Source organism: Anolis sagrei, chromosome 2, assembly GCF_037176765.1.
Source record: "Anolis sagrei isolate rAnoSag1 chromosome 2, rAnoSag1.mat, whole genome shotgun sequence".
In the NCBI taxonomy this organism is placed as follows: domain Eukaryota; kingdom Metazoa; phylum Chordata; class Lepidosauria; order Squamata; family Dactyloidae; genus Anolis; species Anolis sagrei.
This window is the reverse complement of record NC_090022.1, coordinates 289544378-289568886: the sequence shown is the minus strand read 5'-3', so window position 1 is coordinate 289568886 and position 24509 is coordinate 289544378. Positions and strand designations below refer to the sequence as shown.

The 24509-nt window shown below is 43.6% G+C and overlaps 1 protein-coding gene across 1 annotated transcript in view; it reads right to left on the bottom strand.

Moving 5' to 3' along the window:
- Positions 1-24509, bottom strand: part of SKOR2 (SKI family transcriptional corepressor 2) — a 65057-nt gene that overhangs the window by 16326 nt on the left and 24222 nt on the right. Inside the window, 4 exon segments of the mRNA XM_060761226.2 lie at positions 8073-8147; positions 12410-12470; positions 21106-23248; positions 23250-23416. Coding sequence (XP_060617209.2) covers positions 8073-8147; positions 12410-12470; positions 21106-23248; positions 23250-23416 — 2446 coding nt within the window.

Here is a 24509-nt window from a genome sequence, read left to right as displayed (position 1 = left end):
GGACCACTCGACCCGGGATCACTTTGACCAGGCTCCACTTTGACCAGGGACCACTTTCTAACATTAGTACCAAAAGGATTATGAATCGGTTTTTGGTCAACTTTGGATTCGATTTGGTTATTTGAGGTGCTGATTCAGAAATTTGCATTGGATAGACCACATCCGCTCTAGTTTATGATACAGAACACATGCCATCCAGTAGTCACCATCTGCTTGCCCACAAAAATCCATATTTAATAGTCTAGAGCTGAAGTGGTTTTTCTAATGCAATTTTACGAATCAGCACCCCAAATAACCCCAGTAACAGGCCTAAAAATGAAGACACCAAGAAAATTGTTTTTGGTTAAGCTGTGTTATTATCCGTAGAAGCAATGGTGAGGCCAGAGCCCCCGGTGGCGCAGTGGGTTAAACCCCTGTGCTTTTTTTTTTTGTCGTGTCAGGAGCGACTTGAGAAGCTGCAAGTCACTTCTGGTGTGAGAGAATTGGCTGTCTGCAAGGACATTGCCCAGGGGATGCCCGGATGATTTTTTTTATGTTTTTATCGTCCTTGTGGGAGGCTTCTCTCATGTCCCCGCATAAGGAGCTGGAGCTGATAGAGGCACTCATCTGCCTCTCCCCGAATTCGAACCTGCGACCTGTCAGTCTTCAGTCCTGCCGGCACAGGGTTTTAACCCACTGCGCCACCGGGGACTCCTAACCCCTGTGCTGGCAGAACTGAAGGTCACAGGTTCTAATCCGGGGAGAGCGTGGCTGAGCTCCTTCTATCAGCTCCAGCTCCTCATACGGGGACATGAGAGAAGCCTCCCACAAGGATGATAAAACATCAAAACATCTGGGCATCCCCTGGGCAATGTCCTTGCAGACAGCCAATTCTCTCACACCAGAAGTGACTTGCAGCTTCTCAAGTCGCTCCTGACACGACAAAAAAAAAGCACAGGGCTTGGCTTGTTTAATTAATAGATACCTTAATTAATATTGTGATTCTGGAAGAACGTTCATGCGGAAATGCTGACCTAAGTCCGTCAGTTAAGTTAAAAAAAATACATTTAATTAAGCTTCCCCTTCTTCATTAGCAAATTTTCCAACTTAATTCATAATTTAATTGATTTTCATTAGTTGCTTCCTGCCACAATTTGAATGCATTTGCAAAAGGCGCTCATTGATTGGATTTCTAGTGGATTTCATTCAGGGCTGGCGCTCTCCTCCTTCATCATTCCAGCACTAAAGGAGATTCCAGAAAAAGGAAAGTTCCTTTGGTGTTTGTTAAGGTAAACAGTCTATAGATCGTCCTTCTTTGTTTGAAGATTTTGAGGGCACATTTTCAAAGGATTTCAGTACAGTAAATACAGCTCATTTCGGGTGGATCTATACCAGGTGTGGGCAAACTTGGGCCCTCCAGGTGTTTTGGACTTTAACTTCCACCATTCCTAACAGCCTCAGGTCCTTTCCATTTCCCCCTCAGCTGCTCAAAAACATTTTTGATTATATGTATTTGCATTCAACTGATCGATTAATGGAGAGGAAGGGGCTTCGTCAACTCAATTTAGTGTGTTGCCAGATAATATTTCAGTGAAAAACATGGCAAAATCTTCCAATGAATCCCAAGGACTGTTTTTAAGTCATTTTACTTTCCATGAGGAAATAATATGAAGAGGGGAGAAAAGGTCCAAGTTATTCTTTCCAGGGCTTGTGGTCCATTAGGCAGCTCTTCCAAATGGAAATGGTCCGCACAAGTCAGAAAACGCCACACAACGAGCCCTACTTCAATTACAGTGGCAAAATGAAGACAAGGAACTGTCAGTCCCAACACCAGCCTGCCCTAGATCAGTGGGTATTGGACTAGGTAAAGGTAAAGGTTTTCCCCTGACATTAAGTCTAGTTGTGTCCGACTCTGGGGTGTGGTGCTCATCTCCATTTCTAAGCTGAAGAGCCGGCGTTGTCCGTAGACACCTCCAAGGTCATGTGGTCGGCATGACTGCAGAGAACGCCGTTATCTTCCTGCCAGAGCGGTACCTATTGATCTGCTCACATTTGCACGTTTTTGAACTGCTAGGTTGGCAGAAGATGGAGCTGATAGCAGAAGCTCACGCCACTCCCCAGATTCGAACCTGCAACCTTTCAGTCAACAAGCTCAGCAGCTCAGTGCTTTAACCCACTGTGCCACCGGGAGCTCCCAATGTATTGGACTAAATTTCCCATAATCCACAGCCAACACAGCAAGAGTCAAGTTATCTCTATGAACATGATCTTATTATTCATGGATCGTATTAAGAAACTCTTTAGGAATCTCAAAATTCTCCATTGCCTTTCTACAATCAACTCCCAGTAAATTGAAAGTACGTATACACAGGCCCCTGCACACAGACCTGCATATGTGTGCATACGTACATGTGTGTCACTGTCACAGATACCTATTTTCTATTATCTCCCCCTACCCAAACATTATTCATTGCCAATGAAAGTCATGGGTGGCCTTTGGGATGTATGTTAGGACCACTAGTCTAGTTGGGTTGGTAGCATCTGTCCAAGGTTGAATCTACACTACCTATTTGATACCACTTTCACTGCCATGGCTTAATGGTATGGAATCATGGGAATTGTAGTTCCTACTCAAGAGTGCTGTTGCCTCAACAAAGTACAGCCTTCACTATTGAAAAGCATTGAGCCATGGCAGTTAAAGTGGTGTCAAAACAAGTCTTGGTGCATCCCAAGTTCTGTGTTTCTCTAGAGGAGCTTCATATCACTTGTTTCTAATCTGTTTTTGTCCTTGGAGGCACCAAGATTCAAAGGGGGGAATTTTGTATGAGATGCAGGTGCTCTTCTCTGATTATTGAAAAGGGAAGGTGGATTGGATCCATAATTCCCAGGAGAGCGTCCCCACATACACCTGCAGCCTTGCAAATCAGAACTGAAACCATGGGGACTTCAAAATGTACTTTGTTGTACCCAGCTGAGCTGTTTGAACCCATAATGATTATACCTGTTATTGTTGTGTGCTGTCAAGTCATTTCTAACTCATGGTGACACTAAGGTGAACCTATTAAGGGGATTTCACAGTAAACTTGAGTCAAAGGTGGCTTCTCATTGCCTTCCCCTAAGGCTGAGAGAGATGTGACTTGGCCAAGGTCATCCAGTGAGTTACTATATCTAAACCAGGGTTTGAAACCTCCTAGTCAACCAGTCCAACCACTACTTTGCACTGGGATGTTATGCCTGGATGTATGCGCCAGAGGAGGGCGGCTAAAATGATCAAAGGCCTGGAGAACAAGCCCTATGAGGAGCAGCTTAAGGAGCTGGGCATGGTTAGCCTGAAGAAGAGAAGGCTGAGAGGAGATATGATAGCCATGTATAAATATGTGAGAGGAAGCCACAGGGAGGAGGGAGCAAGCTTGTTTTCTGCTTCCCTGGAGACTAGGACGCAGAACAATGGCTTCAAACTACAAGAGAGGAGATTCCATCTGAACATGAGGAAGAACTTCCTGACTGTGAGAGCCGTTCAGCAGTGGAACTCTCTGCCCCGGAGTGTGGTGGAGGCTCCTTCTTTGGAAGCTTTTAAACAGAGGCTGGATGGCCATCTGTCAGGGGTGCTTTGAATGCAATATTCCTGCTTCTTGGCAGGGGGTTGGACTGGATGGCCCATGAGGTCTCTTCCAACTCTTTGATTCTTTGATTCTATGAATTATTGTATTTTGGCACCTCTTGAACGCCATGGATCGAAGATGTGGAGTCATGGGAGCTATAGATTTACTAGATCTTGAGTCTTCTTTGCCAAAGATTGCTGTTTCCTCACCAACCTAAAACTCCCATTATTCCATACATGCAGCCATTGCTGTTCAAGTGGTGTAAAACTTCATTAATTCTGCAATGTAGATGCATCCTAAGTCCCCAACTTTGGTACTGAGAGATGTTGACCTTCCAAGTGTTTCAGTCCACAACCCTTAGTTCCATCTGCCCTACTTGATAAAACCATTGGAAACCAAATTAACAAAATTAATAGATAATTGGAAATTGTGTATCATGGAGAGCCAACATGGTGAAGTGGTTTGACATTGGATTGCAACTGGAAATGAGGACATGCATCTCTACACAGCCATGGAAACCCTCTGAGTGGCTTTTGGCAAGTCACACTCTCTCAGCCTCTGAGGAAAGCAAAGGGTTGCTAGAGAACCCATTACAAATTTGCATTAGAGTTGCTACAAGCCAGAAAAGACTGGAAGACACACAGCAATAATGTTATCGACAGCAACAACAACATGTATTGTATCAAGTGATACAGTCTAATAACGCAATATAAATAATAACACAAAGCCTTGTTGCATCTAAACACCAATAAATCTATTACAGCACAAGCTTCCCTGGACTGAAGTCCATCCAATTCATTGGTTGTAATGGATGCAACAAATTCCAGGCCATGACAATATTATGCCACAGTACATTTGTGAAGTCTTTCAGATGCCATATAACTCTTTGATGTGTGTGCATATGGAGTGTTTACGTATTGTCCTCCCAATCCTGCTATACATCTGCAAAACGTGGACTCACTACAGATGTCACACTCAACCACTGGAACGATTCCATCAGCATTGCTTCTGAAAAATCCTGCAAATCTCTTGGGAAGACAGGAGGACAAATGTCAGCATGCTGGAAGAAGCCAAGACCATCAGCACTGAAGCGATGCTCCTACGCCATCAATTCCGCTGGACTGGCCACGTTGTCTGAATGCCTGATTACCATCCCCCAAAGCAGTTACTATACCCCCATCTCAAGAATGGGAAATGTAACATTGGTGGGCAGGAAAAGAGATTTAAAGATGGGCTTAAAGCCAACCTTAAAAACTGTGGCATAGACAACAAGAACTGGGAAGCCCTGGCCCTTGAGCGCTCTAACTGGAGGTCAGCTGTAACCAGCAGTGCTGCAGAAATAGAAGATACACAAACTATTATGTTATTGTTGTTGAAACTTCAAATATGATGTCATATGACAGGTTTATAACTTATAAACACAATATAGAGGAACAACTTCTCTTTGTCATGGATAAATGTCCATATTCATGTAGATAAACATAATAGTCCAATCTATCTATTTTATGTATGTTGTTGTTCTTTTCATACATGTAATTGTAGTACCAGAAACTTGTCTCCTGTTGAAATATTTAGAAGAATTCATTACCTGAAGAAGGTATCTTCATCACCAACACTGAAACAAGGAACTACACCCGGGATACCTTGTTGTAACCTGGTCACCGTGTAGAACTCTTCTCTGACACAACCTTGGATGCCACAAATAGTCCTTCGAAACATCTACAAGTGACTCTTTAAATCATCATCAGACAGATTGGACTATTATGTTTATCTACATGAATATGGACATTTATCCATGACAAAGAGAAGTTGTTCCTCTATATTGTGTTTATAAGTTATAAACCTGTCATATGACATCATATTTGAAGTTTCAACAACAAGAACATAATACTTTGTGTATCTTAGTAGTAGATATCTGTGTTCTATATATTGCTGCAGAATTAGAAGAGGCACGAATGGAGGGCAAAAGTGCCAAGAGGAAGGACTGCCTTCCACCTGGAAACCGATGTCCTCACTGTGGAAGAACATGCAGATCTAGAATAGAGCTCCACAGCCACCTGCAAATCCACCCTCCAAGACACCAGACTTGGTGGATCATCATCCTCAAGCTACGAGGGATCGCCTAAGTAAGTAAGTTTCTGTATCCATGAATTTCACTTTTAGGATTGCATATAGAATCATAGAATCAAAGAGTTGGAAGAGACCTCATAGGCCATCCAGTCCAACCCTCTGCCAGGAAGCAGGAATATTGCATTCAAATCACCCCTGACAAATGGCCATCCAGCCTCTGTTTAAAAGCTTCCAAAGAAGGAGCCTCCACCACACTCCGGGGCAGAGAGTTCCACTGCTGAACGGCTCTCACAGTCAGGAAGTTCTTCCTCATGTTCAGATGGAATCTCCTCTCTTGTAGTTTGAAGCCATTGTTCCGCGTCCTAGTCTCCAGGGAAGCAGAAAACAAGCTTGCTCCCTCCTCCCTGTGCCTTCCTCTCACATATTTATACATGGCTATCATATCCCCTCTCAGCCTTCTCTTCTTCAGGCTAAACATGCCCAGCTCCTTTAGCTGCTCCTCATAGGGCTTGTTCTCCAGACTTTTTATCATTTTAGTCGCTCTCCTCTGGACACATTACAGCTTGTCAATATCTCTCTTGAATTGTGGTGCCCAGAACTGGACACAATATTCCAGGTGTGGTCTAACCAAAGCAGAATAGAGGGGTAGCATGACTTCCCTAGATCTAGACACTATGCTCCTATTGATGCAGGCCAAAATCCCATTGGCTTTTTTTGCCACCACATCACATTGTTGGCTCATGTTTAACTTGTTGTCCACGAGGACTCCAAGATCTTTTTCACATGTACTGCTCTCGAGCCAGGCATTGTCCCCCATTCTGTATCTTTGCATTTTGTTTTTTCTGCCTAAGTGGAGTATCTTGCATTTGTCACTGTTGAACTTCATTTTGTTAATTTTGGCCCATCTCTCTAATCTGTCAAGATCGTTTTGAATCCTGCTCCTGTCCTCTGGAGTATTGGCTATCCCTCCCAATTTGGTGTCGTCTGCAAACTTGATGATCCCGCCTTCTAACCCTTCATCTAAGTCATTAATAAAGATGTTGAACAGGAGTGCACAAAATAGGAAGGCACGTGCAGAAGTAGAATGGCCTTTTCCATCTTGTTTAGTAGAATCTGGCACAACTCAAGGGGCCTAGAAAGATCCAAAACCCTTCCCATAATTCACTCCGGAATGTTTTCTTGTTGATCCCTGGCTCTCTAATGAGCTATTTCATCATCCGCTGGAAATAAGCAAGCCACATTATCCCTCCCATATCAATTTTTATCATCTATTCACTTTACTTAAGAGCCTATTGCTTTGTCTTCCCCTTTCCACCCTTCTCCTTTCTAAATGGGATTTTTATTCATGCGGAATTTTGTTTTCTTTTTGGAAGGAAGTTGGCACTTGCTGTAGAGCAAAGGTATCAGCAGGCTGGATCAAATAGTATATATTTTTAATTTTTGGAGGTTCTAAATATTGTTTGTTTGCTGCTGCTATTATAGGAAGGTTTCCTTTAGGATCTCATTTCCTTGCAGTAGCCTTTTCCTCTGCTTCCTTCCTTCTCTTTCTGTCCCCCTCCTTCCCTCTCTCAGCCTTGCTCTCTCTGTCTCATTTGACAGGCAAATTTGCAGACATAGCCTCGGGATAACAACCTCGTTTGACAGTCAATTAACCGTGAATAGTCAAAGCCAAGACAGTTTGCATTACATAAATGGAAAATTAGATTCCCTTTTCTCTCTCTCTCTCTCCCAAGAAACAAAACCCGCTTCCCTTATAACCCGCCAGCCCGGCAATAGACAACTTCAGTATCAAAACTTCTAATCACGTTCCTCCTCTCCCTCCTCCCCAAACCCCTTGGAGACATTTAGCAATCAGTAAAAGGTGGTTCCATTTAATTTGTATAATGTAATTTTTGTCAATGTATTATACATTTTGTGTAGAGATCATTATCACGGAGATAATATAAATGTTGCCATAGATCTCATAAAACACCTTTAATGTCTCTCTGACAGATATTAAAAGCAATAAGCTGTGATCCTTTTTAATGGAAGGTTTCAAAGAGAACATTTCAATTATTGTCATTTTTATGTTTTTCTTTTCTTTTCTCCCTCACCCTCCCCACCTTCCCGGCCTGCGCCATTGTGTAACCTGATACGTTCCCGAAATTTCCTGCTGAAATATGCCCAACAATTAATAATCTCTTTGTTATTAATGTTGCTACGCTCCTCCTTGTTTGCATTTCTCCTTTACTTATAATATTGCTGGTTTCTTAATTTATTTTCTACCCCCTTCTGCTAAAATACCCAGGTTCTCAAGGCTGCAGTCCTGTGCAATTTGAGAGCAAGACTGGGTCAACCCAGGAGGGCTTCCTTCTGTGTAAACAATGACATACATTGGACTGGGTTGCGGAAATATCTGTTGATCCCCATTTTGGAGCCTACCAGCTATATTTCTCCAGAAGTCTCCTGCCGGGTGTTCAGCTTCCGTGATGAAAAAACTGTGCTCCTTGTTTTTATCTGGAAACAAAAGGACAAATATGAATATATGAATTTCTCGAAACAGTGACTCTCAACCTTCCTAATGCCGCGACCCTTTAATACAGTTCCTCATGTTGTGTTGAGCCCCAACCATAAAATTATTTGCGTTGCTACTTCATAACTGGAATTTTGCTACTGTTACAAATTGTCATGTAAATATCTGATATGCAGGATGTATTATCATTCACTGGAACAAATTTGGCACAAATACCCAATATGCCCAAATTTGAATACATGTGGGTTGGGGATCACTTTTGTCATTTGGGAGCTGTAGTTGCTGGGATTTAGAGTTAAACTACAATCAAAGAGCATTCTGAACTCAACCAAGAATGGAACTGAATCAAACTTAGCACGCAAAATTCCCATGAATGATTGGACGATGCAACGGAAAATGATTTTAATGATGAGACGCTGAGAACTTGTACTTTATGGTTTTAATTGTTTTATTGCTTTTATATGGTTTATATCATATGTAATGTTTTTGACTGTATTTTATTTTGTGGGGCATTGATTGCTGACTGTAAACTGCCTCGAGTCGCCTCCAGGCTGAGAGATAAATATAGTAAATAAATAAAAAAGTAAATGGCCAACAGAAAATACTGGAAGGGTTTGGTGGGCATTGACCTTGAGTTTTGGAGTTGAAGTTCACCTACATTCAGAGAGCACTGTGGACTCAAACAATGTTGAATCTGGACCAAACCTGGCACAAATACTCAATATACCCAAATGTGAACACTGGTGGAGTTTGAGGGAAATAGACTTGGCATTTGGGAGTTGTAGTTGCTGGGATTTATAGTTCAGCTACAATCAAAGAGCATTCTGAACTCCATCAACAATGGAATTGAACCAAACTTGGCACACAGAACTCCCATGACCAACAGAAAATACTGGAAGGGTTTGGTGGGTGACCTTGAGACTTGGAGTTGTAGTTCACCCACATCCAGAAAGCACTGTGGACTCAAACAATTATGGATGTGAACCATACTTGGCACGAACACTCAATATGTCCAAATGTGAACACTGGTGAAGCTTGAGGGAAATAGACCTTGACATTCGGGAGTTGTGGTCTCTGGGATTTATAGTTTACCTACAATCAAAGATCATTCTGAAACCCACCGAGATAGAATTGGGCCAAACGTCCCACACAGAACGCCTATGACCAACATAAAATACTGTTTTCTGTCTTTGGCGACCCCTCTGACACCCTCTTTGTAGCCTCCAAAGGGGTCCCAACTCCTAGGTTGAGAAACGCTGAATTAAAGTATGGAGACAGTATTAAGCATGCAAAGATTCCAATATATAGACAAGGAAATTGTGCATTGCTTGAGTGTGAGCGCTAAATCCCAAATATTGATACAACAAACTAGAGAGGATTTTGAATCAATGGGAAACTGGCCACCTCAACATTTAGTTAAGTTCAATTGATTCAAGCGGTAGCTTTAACAAATGATGTTAGTCTGCAAAGAGATAGCTGTGTTAAATGTCTTTTAGCAAAACCAGAGAATAAAGGAATCCAGTAGCAGCTTTGAGACTAATCGGCAAGAAGAGATTTTTAACAAGCTTTCCTCCACTTCATCGATTAGTTAAGACTTGTGGAACCTTAAAGGCAAAGACGTCTATTATGGCATTTGTGGACCGCAGCCTCTTTCAACAGATACAAATACACTGCAGCTTTAAAATCCATGCTACAATAAATCTGGTGTTTTGTTGTGAAAGGTGAAGGTAGTAATCCCTCTGGAAAATACACAGCTAAATATCAGTGTTTCGTTTATTCTATTGATATATCAGTTATCATTGAAACATCAATATAGAAACAATGTTTATAATATACATATTGATATGGGCTTATGCGATCAGCCCTCAATGGATCATGTTTGAGCTATACATCTAGTAATTTTTAATGCAAGGCTTCCAAGAAACCTGCAAATTATTAAAATTGTTCCTCCAAGGTATAAAAAAAAGTTGAGAAAGACTACTCTGTATTGAGCCAGATCCTACATTGTGTTGGCACAGTGTAAATCTATAGTCATGGAGATAAGTGATGGATAGTAATATGGAGAATAATAATATGGTGTATCTGCCAATGTGCCTGTTGTTTGCACAATTCCAGTGAAAACTGAAAATGTTGATGATGAGCTGTGCACCATCCAAGCATGTTCGACTGCAGCTGCATTAGCTATACATGTGGAAAGTATTTCTCCAACTATAGTCTGAATACAGCCAGCCATCAGTTTGCACAGATCTTCCAACCAAAGAGTTACCCTTCCACTGCTGGAAAATATCTTTAAAAATACAAAAAGCAAGCCTTGGTTTTGCCATTACATAACACCATTTTATTGCCCTATTACATATAATGGGGCTTGAGCATCTATGGATTTTGGAAGGTGGTTGTATGGGTGGCTGGGCCCAAGACCCAGTGGATATCAAGGGCCCATTGTGCAGGCATTGCAGGGAGCCAAAACCTTACACAAGCTGCTTGTGGAAGGGAACTTGCGTGCATATAAAACAACAACGAGATGCCAACTTCATTCATTCATGTGAATGTGTACATGTGTGTGCATTACAAGTATAGGCATCTTTCTATATAATCAGATGGGATCAGAGGCGGCCCTAGGTAATTTTCAACGGTAAGCAAACAGTATCCCCCCCCCCCCCCTCAATCACTGATATATATATTTTCTGTTCGTCATGGGAGTTCTGTGTGCCATATTTGGTTCAATTCCATCATTGCTGGAGTGCAGAATGCTCTTTGATTGTAGGTGAACTATACATCCCAGTAACTACAACTTGCATATGTTAAGGTCTATTTTCCCCCAAGAGCGCCTCAAGAGCACCCATGGGAAAAATCAACTATACTGTAAATGTTTACTTTACATAATGGGTTGAGCCACCCCTGAATGGGATTATTGAAAGAAGATACAATGGCATATACAACATAATACAGAAATGCATATGTACCATTAAGGAATATATCTGTAAAATCTGGTACTGTAAAATTATATATATATATATATATATATATATATATATATATATATACACACACACACACACACGGTAAAGGTTTTTCCCTGACATTAAGTCCAGTCGTGTCTGACTCTGGGGGGTGGTGCTCATCTCAATTTCCAAGCCAAAGAGCTGGCATTGTCCGTAGACACCATCAAGGTCATGTGGTTGGCATGACTGCATGGAGCGCCGTTACCTTCCTGCTGAAGCGGTACCTATTGATCTATTCACATTTGCATGTTTTCGAACTGCTAGGTTGGCAGAAGCTGGGGCTAACAGTGGGAGCTCACGCCACTCCCCGGATTTGAACTTGTGACCTTTTGGTCAACAAGTTCAGCAGCTCGGTGCTTTAACTGACTGTGCCACCGGGGTCTCTGGTATATATATATATATGTGTGTGTGTGTGTGTGTGTCACATTTTGGTGTAGTGTAGTAGATAATAGGCCTGGGCAATGAATGGTTCTAAATGGTTCTAAAGTACTTACAAAACCGGTGGTGAAAATTTCAGAACTCTAACAAAACTCTCAAAATTTCATTATTAATGGCAGTTCCTAATTGGTTATGACATAAAAATCACCAATAATGAAATAATAAATAAATTTTGAAAGTTTTGTTAGAGTTCTGAAATTTTCACCACCAGAATTTTAGTTTTGTAAGTACTTTAGAACCATTTAGAATCATGGATTGCCCAGGTCTAGTAGATAAGCATTGAACTATGGCAAATAGGGTTCAATTCCTTGCTCAGATGACCTTGGGCAAGTCACACATTCTCAGCTCCAAAATATTCTATGAGCCAGTTGTTTTCAAATTGGCATAAATTTGGAAGGTATGCAGCAAGATGGAAGTGCCATGCAGACATTTTGTAGCTGGAAAAACAGCTTTGAAATGTGTGTGTTACCCACACGTCAGATCAATCTACTATATAGTCTAATAGTAACCCTGATCTAATGTACTATAATATGTTGTGTGTATGTAGGTGTATATATATGTGTGTATGTATGTATATATATGTGTGTGTGTGTGTGTGTGTGTGTGTGTGTCTGTATTCTGAATTTTTGAGGAATGATGATTTGGAAGTCACATTCAACAGCAGTTTCAAAAGCAACATCCAAGGACATAACCCAGTCTCCACCCAGAGATAGCATTAGTCAATTTCAACAATGTTCTTAGTTGTGCAGGAGAGAGAATAAGAGAGAGAGAGGAGAGAGAGAGAGAGAGATTTCTTTGTGTCTTGCCTGAGAAATTATTTTCCTTCAGGGATACGACAACTTGGCTCCCTTCCTTGCTCTTCTGAATCTGCCAGAATGAAAACAAATGAACAGACACGGATTAAAACAGCAAAAACCCACTTCAGTCGATGAGCAATTAACAGGATAGAGAGGGCAGGCGGGAGAGGAAAAAATAGAACAGAAGCGGGAATAGAATAGGAATAAAGACTATGCTTGGGACTTTAATTAGGGGAGGTCTTCCTATGGGTTTCTGGATCAAAAGATGCTTGGCTTTAAAACACCCATCCCTAAAATGGATACTCCATGGCCAGTTGGCCAAGACATGTTTCCTTAGCTTGATGTCCCCTTAAATTAATTGAGACAGACTTCTAAGTAAACACATTTTAGCTGAGGATGGAAAAACATGCAACTTGACAGACTGACATCAGTGAGAGCATGTTTCTTGAACTGACATTGGTCTAAGTTCTGACCCTTGTTTACTTTGGGGGAAAGTTCCCTTTGTGTAGGAGCCTACCACACTTTTACTATTGAAAATTATGCCTCTTTGTTTAGACTTGTTTTTCCTCCAGATGGTAAGCTTGTAAGGATGGAGAACCTTGGATATCTGGATGTGGTTGGTCTGTAACTCCCATCAGCCCCTCTATCAGCATGGCTAATGGTCAGGGATGATAGGAAGCATCCTTCAATGGCTTCTGTAGGGCTGCAGACTTTGGAGACCTTGTGGCCAACCAATCAAGTGTTGCGGTAAGTCATAGCAGGACCAAGTGTGTGTGTTGTTATGATGGTAATTATGTACAGCTGGTAATGTAGGTCAACCAGCAAGCTTGAACCACACCCAATGGGGTATATCTGTATGGGTTTGGTTTTTTTTTTTTAGAATACAGTGTGGGTGTTGGAGAGCTTCTGGAGAGCTTTTTCTCTGAGGAGATCTATGCTCAAAGGCTTTGCTCTAGGGAGTAGTATGGAAAAGCTACTCTGAAGGAATAGATATTTACTCAAGGTTTATGTTTTGCTCTCTCATTTGATTTAAGATGAAGATGCCTTATTTTGTGTTCCAAGGACTATGTAAGTGTCTTGCACTGTTTAATTTTTGTAGGCAACATTGCAAGTTTATGTTTCATCTCTGCTGAGGAAAGAGTAAAGATTTTTCTGTTCATTTTTCCTCTTGTCTGTGACTCTATTGCATTTGGACTTTGGGCGCTGGGTAAAATCCGCTGCTGCGCAACATCAAGGACTATTTGCCATCTCATTGTAAACCTCCAAGAACATTATACATCTTACTACTATGTGGTAGGGCTCGAGTAAACAAAACACAGGAGGATGTCTTGTTTTAGTCTATTTTCCCCCTTTTGGAAGCATTTGTCCAGATCTATCTCAAGATTTTATTGCCTTGGTGCCTTCCAAAATGTATTGGACTACAATATCCATTATTCTCAGCTAGCTATGGCCATGCTGGATGAGAAGGTTGGGAACCTTCAACTGCAAGACATGCGGTTTCAGGCCACTAATACTGTGGAGAGAAAAGTCTCAAATGTACTGCAGATCCTCATAGAAGTAGATGGATTGAATCAATGGGACGTATTAATTCATCAGTTGATTCAATAGGGTCTGATCTAGTTTGGACCAAGCAAGAGAAGTCACGCCAAGTGATTAGACTCAGGGTTATCCCTGCTTAGAACAGACCTATGGAAATCAAGCCTCCAAAATAATATCATTGGGCTGGACCTGTGGTTTCTAAACATTGGTCCTCCAGATGTTTTGGACTTTAGCTCCTAAAATTCCTGATTCTTGGTCAAGCTGCCTGTGGCTTCTGGAAGCTCAAGTTCAAGACATCTGGAAGACCAAAGCTTGGAAACCACTAGGCTAAGCTGCAGACAGAAGCCATGTTTATGTACGTTTCCTGTGGTTCTTCTTGCAGGAACTTAATACATGGACTTTGTTCACAACATGTTCTATACTTGCAGGTTAGCTAGTAAACAGAAACAAAGAAATGCCAGGGATGAGATCCTTTTCACCCTGATCTTCATTGAGAAGGTTCAAAAGAGTTCAGATATTTAGTATCAGGAAACTAGGGGGCAACAACCATTGAGAAAATAGTTGAGGACCACAGGCTGACATCTGCATACACAAATGCTGATGTACTGAATCAATGGGGACTTTCCACCAGACTTATCCCTCTAGTCCAGGCATGAGCAAACTTCAGCCTTCCAGGTGTTTTGGACTTCAGCTTCCACAATTCTTAACAGCCTATCAGCTTTTAGGAATTGTGGAAGCTGAAGTCCAAAACACTTGGAGGCTGGTTTGCCCAGAGAATCATAGAATCATTGAGTTGGACGAGACCTTGTGGGCCATCCAGTCCAACCCCTGCGAAGAAGCAGAGAAATCGCATTCAAAGCACCCCCTGCTCTAGACACATTTAATACTGTGACCCTCAGAAATAAGATCTGTGAGTTCAAAGGGGATTATTTCAAGTTATCTCTGTATAGAAGAAATTGGAGAAAAGTCAATCCTTCAGGCGTTGTTGGACTGCAAGTTCCATCAGCCTTAATCTGAATTGTTAGCATCAAGGAATACTGGAAAGCTCTGTCCCTCAATATCTGGAGGACCAGAGTTTGTTTACTCTTTGTTTATATGACAATAACATTTACCATACATGTGAAATGCACACAATGCACAGAATCCATGAACACACATCAAAGCTTGTTTTGGAGTAAATATATATGGGATCCACCTTCAAGCCCACTTGGTCCCTTGTGGGAGAAGCAGAAGCTGGCAATTCAGTTCCATTAAGCTAAAGTCAACAGGTAGTCTCTAAAAAGAGATTATGGGTAGCTCTGATCAAATTGTGCATTCTTATAGAATCACAGAATCATAGAGTTGGAAGAGACCTCATGGGCCATCCAGTCCAACCCCCTGCCAAGAAACAGGAATATTACATTCAAAGCACCCCTGACAGATGGCCATCCAGCCTCTTTTTAAAAGCTTCCAAAGAAGGAGCCTCTACTACAATCCAGGGCAGAGATTTCCACTGTTGAACAGCTCTCACCCAAAGAAGTGCTGTCTCCCTTTTAAACCAGAATGCTGCATAGTGCCTTTACAACTAATACTGGCACATTTACTGGAGTTGGGGATTCAGGACCTTCACAAAAGTGGGAAAAATGCAACGAAAAGCGTTTTATTTAACTTGTGAAAAAAATACAATTCTAAGCCCCCTAAACCCCGAGAGCACCAGATTCCATCTGCTCTTGGAAGCTAAGCAGAGCTGGCCCTGGGTAGTCCTTGGATGGGAGACCACCAAAGAATCCCAGGTGTTAACCGTTATATTGCAGAGAAAGGAACCAGTAAAAGTACCTCTAAGTATTCTATCTAATCTATGAAATTCATGGGGTTGCCATAAGTGGACAGATGACCCGAAGGCAGGCACATATAATGTATGGCATTTCCATGGAGGAATATATATCTGGACTTCACATGGATATGTGAAATCACAAACTAGACTGAACTCGCCTGAAAGCAATACCATGGTAAGAGTCATATTGAAGGACCTAGAAAATGCCTAAACAAGCCATACTTAGTTGGGTGTGGCTAAATGAAACAACGGATACTGGTCCTACAGATACAGGGGTTTACTATTACTGTATTGTATGTACAGTAATAGCAGTAAGAAAAGAGGCAGGAGAAATTGCCACAAGGCATGACAGGAGAGACAAATGCTGAGATGATTTAGAAAAGTGGCCAGATTCCTAGAGAATTAAACCTACAAATGGGGACTCTTTATGAACGTGCGACAAATATCTGATGGGTTTGCCCAGTCTATCAACAAGGGAAACTGGCAATTTAATTGTACTAATGATTTTAATTTTCTAGCATCAAAGAGGAACCACGGAAAGGCTAGGCTAACTTTCAGGCTTTGTAGGACTCACTTTTTGTTTTTTCCTGAACTTGTTACTCAGGAAGCAGAGCACAAAACTAATGGAATCATGTGTTGCCTGACAGTGTATCCACACTACACATTTGCACCACTTTGATACCTTTCCAATTGCCATGGAATGCTGGAATCTGAAGTTTTGGAATAGACTTGAGATTGCCTGCCTGAGTGCTTTAGTGTTCTAGTTCAGCAAAAGAGCTCAGAAGGAGGGAATCAAGGGTATATTTACATCTTTGCAAAGGGGCAATGGGCAGGGGAGTCCCTTCTACACTGCCATATAAAATCCAGATTATCTGCTTTGAACTGGGTTAAATGGTGGTGTAGAAGGGGCCTGGGTTATTCAGTGGCTCCAGGAATGAAATGAAAAACATTATTGGACAAACTGATAATCCTCTTAAAGGAGAAATCTTTGACCAACTTCAAAAAAGTTGGGACTTATTTATCACTTTTTTCCCATCAACCATGGGGGCAATTTTCAACTATTGGATTAACGAATTAGAAGATTTTAATAAAAGTGTGGTTGTAATGTTATCTAAATATGGGATAACAATGAGTAAAAACTGAGACACAATGAGGGCGAGGTTTGTAGAATAGTATGTCTAGTGTGGGTTTATTTGTGCAGGTATGTCTTCAATCAGTGTGTTGCCTTTAGTTTTATTAGATGTAGTAGTTTCAGTAGCCATGTGTCTAGTACATGTTTTTTACAATAATTTTGTCATCAGTTTGTGCATTTAAGATTGAGTTTTGTTAGATTCAGTAGCTGTAATGTCATATATTATGAAAATATGCTTATTTGGTACTGCCTTTGTTATTTTTCTATTCCCTCCCCCTTTACATCTGAATAAAAATTAATCTAAAAATATAGATAATTACTAGGCTTGGTTGATCAAAAAATATGGTTCAAAACTCGTTTCGGATGTAGGGTGCACTGGTGGTTCGATTTGGAAAGAAATTCTGAATGTTTCCGAAACTTTTCAAAATTTCCGAATCACTTCGTTAATGGTAGATGCAATTGCGCAACAGCCCTTCTCCCTGTCCTAGTTCTCTGCAGTCCGGCTCTTCTCCCCCCCCCCCCCCCCAACAGCAACAACACACAAGTGGCGGCAAGGCAGACAGTCAGGCAACAGCCCTGCTCCCAGCCCTTCTCCGCTTGCCCTGCTCTTTCAACTGCTCTTCTTCCAACCTCCCTTCACAACCTCCCTTCCCTTTCCCTTTCCCCTTCCCTTCCTGGGCTCACAATGAGCCTCTGAGCCATGTACTGTCCTTTATATAGTGTGATGGCTGTTCTGCCAAAACCCCACCCCTCCCCTCCCCAAAACTTCTCCCCTCATTGGCTGGGAGGCAAGCATCCCAGCATGCAAACTGCTTGCCTCCAAACACTGAGTCACTTCCGACTCACTTCCTGAGTCGGAATAAAAATGGTGAGAGAAGCTTTGGATGGGCAAAGGGACTTCCGGTTTTCTTTTAAAAGGTAATTATGAAGATTCTGACAGTACCTAACCATGCCTAATAATTACATTAGATAACAAAATTTGAAAAAAATATCTGTTCTTGGTTTGAAAGTGTCATTTCCTGTTTTAATTGTGTGGTATTTATTCTGAAAGTAGTTGTTATACTCCAGAAACTTTGTTTTTATGGTGGCCACAGACTATGTTAAATTTGGTTGACAGGCATGGGCAAACTTCTATGACAGGTATGGGCAAATATCTGCCCTCCAAGTGCTTTGGACTTCAACTCCCACAATTCCTAACAGCCTCAGGCTGTTACTGTCATATTAACAAAGAGTAAATAAATTGTGGTCCTCCAGATGTTGTGGAACTGAGCTTTCCAGTATTAGTTGATGCTGACCATTCAGGTTAAGGCTAGTGGGACTTACAGTCCAACAACACCTGAAGGATTGACTTTTCTCCAATTTCTTCTATACAGAGATAACTTGGAATAAGCTCATTTGAACTCACAAATCTTATTTCTGATCATTTCTAGAGCAGGCATGGGCAAATTTCAGCCCTTCGGGTATTTTGGATTTCAACTTCCACAGTTCCTAACAGCCTACCGACTCTTAGGAAGTTGAAGTCCAAAACACCTGAAGGGCTGAAGTTTGCCCATGCCTGCTCTAGACACATTTAACACAATGACCCTTAGAAATAAAATTTGTGAGTTCATAGCAAAATATTCATAGTAAAATGATAGCCAAATGTACTGCAGGATGTTCCTCCTGCAGAAACAATAAACTTTTTCCATATTAGGTTCTTGTGGGGTTTTTCGGGCTATATGACCATGTTCTAGAGGCATTTTCTCCTGATGTTTCACCTGCATCTATGTCAAGCATCCTCAGAGGTAGTGAGGTCTGTTGGAGTTTGGAAAATGGGTTTATATATCTGTGGAATGACTGGGGTGGGGCAAAGAGCTCTTCTCTGCTGGAGCTAGGTGTGAATGTTTCAACTGGACCACCTTCATTAGCATTTGATGGTCCAGGAATCTGTTGAGTTCTTCTTCTCCATGGCTCCAAATGGTAAAGGTGTCATCCATCTTAACAGCATCCACCCAAAAATCCAATTCAGATGAAACGTCAGGAGAAAATGCTTCTAGAACATGGCCATATAGCCCGAAAAACCCCACAAGAACCTAGTGATTCCAGCCATGAAAGCCTTCGACAATACATTGAACATCTTTTTCCCATATTTTAATGATAGGACCAGTTATGACTCAGGGACAAAAATTGTGTTACATCAAGTAGTTACTGCAGTATGTCTAGTGTGTATTTATCAATGCAGGTATGTCTTAGATCAGTGTGTTCCTTTGAGATTTAGTGTTGTTAGATGTAGTAATTTTGGTATGTGTGTGTCTAGTTGACCTTTCTTATAGCAGGGATGTCATCAGTTCATGTGCTGGTTTAAGACTTAGTTTTGTGAGATGGTTTAAGATTTAGATTTGTGAGGTGTCTTTTGTTTAATCTCTGTTTGGTGTATTTTAATATGTATTTTATAGAGATGTAACTTTTATAGGGGAACATTTTAATGTGTGTATTTGTGGTGTTTTTGTAGTGCGGATGTGTTTTAGTTGTTCTGGAACCCACCTCGAGCCATAAGGAAAGGTGGGTAAGAAATAAAATTATTGTTATTATTAATATTATTATGGGGTTGCTGTGTATGGCCATGTTCCAGAAGCATTCTCTCCTGACGTTTCACCCACATCTACGGCAGGCATCCTCAGAGGTTGTGAGATCTGTTGGAAACTAGGCAAGGGGGTTTATATCTATGTGGAATGTCAAGAATGGGAGAAAGAACTCTTGTCTGTTGACTGCAAGTGTAAATGTTGCCATTGGCCACCTTGATTAGCACTGAATGGTCTTGCAAGCAGACTAGAGTTCTTTTTCCCACACTTGAATTAGCATTTGAGTAGCCATGAAGTTTGCAAAGTCAATCAGTGAGAGTATCTGCATACAGGTGGCCTTTGTTGCAGAGATACCATCACAGACTGACTTCTCAGCTTCATGGCTAGGTAAAGGAACAGGTTTTCTCCTGATATTAAGTCTAGTCATGTCTGACTCTGGGGGTTGGTGCTCACCTCCTTTTGTAAGCAGAAGAGCAGCCGTCCATAGACATCTCCAAGGTTATGTGGCCAGCATGACTGCATGGAGTGCTCTTACCTTCCTGCCGGAGCAGTATCTATTGATCTACTCACATTTGCATGTTTTTGAACTGCCAGGTTGGCAGAAGCTAGGGTTAACAGTGGGAGCTCACCCTGTTTCCTGGATTCGATCCATAGACACCTCCAAGGTTATGTGGCCAGCATGACTGCATGGAATGCTGCTACCTTCCCGCCGGAGCAGTATCTATTGATCTACTCACATTTGCATGTTTTTGAACTGCTAGGTTGGCAGAAGCTAGGATTAACAGTGGGAGCTCACCCTGTTTCCCGGATTCGATCCTCTGACCTTTCAATCAGCATGTTCAGCAGCTCAGTAGTTTAACCCACTGTGCTACAAGGGACTCCTCATAGCTGCTTAAATGCTAATTCATGCTTCCCTATTGCAATATTCACACTTTCCTGAAACAGACAAAGGTTATTTTTCTCACCCTGGATGTTATTCCACAGATATCTATATATACTCCACTTGCTTCACTGCCAACACTGACTGTGAGAGCCGTTCAGCAGTGGAACTCTCTGCCCCGGAGTGTGGTGGAGACTCCTTCTTTGGAACTTTTTAAATAGAGGCTGGATGGCCATCTGTCAGGGGTGATTTGAATGCAATATTCCTGCTTCTTGGCAGGGGGTTGGACTGGATGGCCCTTGAGGTCTCTTCCAACTCTTTGATTCTATGATTCTAACAGAACCTCTGACGATGCCAGCTACAGATGCAGGCGAAACGTCAGGAGAGAATGCTTCTGGAACAAGGTCATACAGCCCAGAAACCTCACAGCAACCCAGTCATTCCAGCCATGAAAGCCCTTGACAATATTATTATTCGTTGTAATGTTATGTATTATAAACATCTTTTTTAGTACTTTGGTATTTTTCTATTACCTCTCCTTTCCTTCTGAATCATAATACTAAAACTATGTATAAACCATTATGGATTCCAAGAAGCCTAGAGGGAGAGAAAGAGGGATTTCAGACACATAGAAAGTAGGTTTGTCCAACAAAGTGGGGGGAAGAGGAGACAAAAAGGTAGGACCCTCCCCTGCTTAGGCCAAGGGGGAAATCCAACCCAAACAAGGCAGGGCTCCAAGAAGCTTAGAAGGGGAGAGAAGAGGGTGTTATTGGTGTTTACATCTTTGTAGGGGGCCATGGGCCGCTGCGTAGCCTCCTGGGTGCCTTGGAGGATGTCCCTGGGGCTGTTGGCCCTTTTGGGGGAGGCGGTGGGAGGAAGAGGAGGGGGCTGTGAAGGGGAAAGCTGTTGCTTCTCAGGACCAGGCCCCTTGTTGTCCTCCCCTGTGTCCGTCAGTCCTTGGCTGGGCAGGTAATGTTCCGCCACCACGTCTGGCTCCGCTTCCTCCCGCATCTCCTCTTCCTCCTCTTCCTCTTCTTCTTCCTCCTCTGGTGCCTTGTGCCCCTCCACGTCCACCTCAGGCTCCTCTTCCCCTTCCTCTGGCTGCCCTTCCTCCGCACTGCTCTCTTCCTCCTCCTCTTCGCTGTTGAAGCTGCAACTGGTGCCTTCGGGGGACAAGAGGAGGCGGTGGGCACCCGACGGCTCCCTCTCTGAGCTCAAGAGCAGCAAAGGTGGTGAGGAAGAGGAGGACTGTGAGTGGGGATGATGCGCGTGGTGGTGATGGTGGAGTTTGGCCAAGCTCTCCGAGTCCTCTTTGCCCCCGACGGGGCGGAAAGCACTGGAATGGTGGTATGAAGAGGAAGAGGAGGAGGAAGAGGGACCGCCCTTGCCCCTCGGGGGTGCTTCTTCCAGCAAAGCGGGCGGAGGGGCTGCGGGACCCCCTTCTGCAGGAGGAGAGGGCACTGCCTCTTCGCCCTCGAAGCCCCGGGCCTCCCTGTCTCCGCTTGGGGCCCCAGGGGTCCCCGCTTCCCCGCTGGGGTCTCCTAAGTCAAGGAAGGCTTGCCGGAGCAATCCGGGGCCCTCGACGGTACAGTTGGGAGGCTGAGGAGGCGGTGGAGGAGGCGGTTGGAGGTACGTTGGAAGACCGGGGAGCCCTCCAGGGGCCCTGGGTGGCCAAAACATGCAGAAAGGAGGGTAGAAAGCAGCGGCGGCGGCGGCAGCAGCAGCAGTGGCAGCGTCCTTTCTCGCACCAGGCCAGAAAAGGCCCGAGAGTCCCGCCGTCGGGGCAGCAGAGGCAGAGGCCACTGTTGCAGAGTTGGCTTTGGTCCCGCTTTGTCCCATCCCCTCTGCCTCTTCCTTCTTGTGGCACAGCCCAAAGGCAGCAGCAGGGAAGCCGTAAGGGTGTGGGAAGAGCCCCCCACATGATGGGAACTTCTGCAGGACGCTCCCAAAGGTCGAGGGCCCCTTGCTGGGCACTGGGATCACTGGGTAGCTGCGAGGAGCTTTGTTTCCACCTCCTCCTTGCACCAAAGCAGCCACTGCCTCCTGCAGCTCGGCCTCAGTGCCGTCGAGGAAGCGCCCGCGCTTGGAAGGCAAGTGGTGCGGGTGGTGGAGCTCGGGCGGAGGTGGAGGTGGGGGTGGCAAGAGGTGTGGGCTGAGCAGACCCCCTCCTGCACCCACCACACCTGGAGAGGCCTTGACAGCACCACCTAATGGTGGGCAATGCGAGGTGGCCCCTGCCGCACCCCCAACAGACAAGGAGTGATGGTGATGACTGCTGGAAGCCTGCGGGAGTGCCCTTTTCCGGCTCCCACCATTGAACATGGCCTTAACATCCTCCCAGGCAAAGACCAGCTCGTCAGGGGGGGTCTTGTCGCTGAGTTTAAGGTGCCTCCGCCAGGAGTTGAAGTTGGCGGCATCAGGTTGCGTGTACTTTGCCTCCGGGACGCGGTGCGAGTGAAAGATGAACTTGTTGGGTGAGAAGTACAAGCTGCAGTAGCCACACTTGATGCATTTGGCCCGTGAGCTATTGTACCGGGCTGGGATGAAGCTGCCTCGGCAGCCCCAGGCGCACTCGTGCCCTACGTCGAAGGCAAAGTTGTCCGGCAGCTTCGGTGGACGGTTCTCACCCAGGAAGGACTTGCAGAGGCGCTCGGCTTCCCGTTTGGTGATCATCCCACAGCGCCTGGACGAGATGGGCATGGCGCCTGCCCGGCGGAGGATCTCCAGCTGCACCGGGGTGCACTGCACACAAGTGATGCCGAGAGCCACTCGACGGTTGTGGATCTCGTTGTAGCTGAAAGTCTTGAGCAGTGTGTTGGAGATCTGGGCCAAGCAGAGGCGCTCCTGCCCGTCGATCACCAGTGACACGATGGGGATGCCGTAGAGGACCACCTGGCCCACCTGGTTGGGCTTCATGGTGGACAGCGAGGGGCCTGAGGGAGTGCTGGCACCGCGGGGAGGAGGAGGGGGGCCCTGGTTCAAAGGGGGGCCCGGGAAGGTGCCAGAGGGATTCGGCAGGAGCAGATCCGGAGGGACGACAGGTAAAGGGCTGCTGCTGGCCATGGTTCACCGGGAGCCCCTCCACCACCACCTGAAGAAGAGAGAAAGAAAGAGAGAGAGAAAGGAGATCATGAGGACTAGCTCCCCTTGTTTACTTATTTGTTTTGCTATAATCATTCCCATCATAGAGGGACCTGAAGCAACTCAATACAAATATGACACAAATCAAAACATGTAAAATATGAGCACAGGCCAACTTACAAACAACTAGTGAAGAACAGGGGTGAGACAATAAGCAGTGAGAGAAATCTATACCACGGAATGGAAATTCACTCCTGAAAGTGTTATTATGGGGGAAAGGGGTCTCCACTGAAGCTTAATCACCAATTCTTGTTTCCTCAACAAGCCACATTTTCCAAAATCCAATTTTCACAGGGTCAGAAAGTGAAGTGAAATCTTCTGAACAGGGGCACAGACAGCAAGACAAACACCACAGGGATGTTGACCTTTTTCTATGCTTATATTTGGTCGGAGTTATACTAAAAATACACCTGTTCCAACTTATATACAAATTCAACATAAGAACAAACCTACAAAGCCTATTTTGTTGATAATTTGGGGACTGACTGTATAAAAAATTAGAATAAAACAGTGCAATCCTTTGTATCCTTTAATACTTTTGATGTTTCATAGTTTAAATACACTAAAAACTACATAGCTTCTCCCAAATCCCAGTCACCCCATCCTTAGCAGCCTGTCCATAATTCCAGCAATGCCCAAAGATAGGTTTCCATCCAGCTACCCTGGCTGGTTAAGAGGCCTTGTCAACATCATTCACAATTGTATTAACACTGTGGAAACCTGGGATTCTGAGTGCATCAACATTGTAGAATTAATGCAGTCTGGCTCCAATTTTAACCACCTTGACTTAATGTCACAGGATCTCAGGAATTCTAGTTTTACATGGTTTTTATCCTTCTCTGCCAAAGCATACTGGTTCCTCACCAAACCAACTACAGGTCCCATGATTCCATAGCATTGAGTCGTGGCAGTTAAAGTGGGGTCAAACTGCATTAATTCTACAGTGCAGGTGCACCCTAGGAGTTTGGTGAGATCCTAGAGCAGCAAAGGCTCCATTCTGGTTTTCCCGGTATTTTTTGTCTTCAGCTCCTATTGTCCAAAGC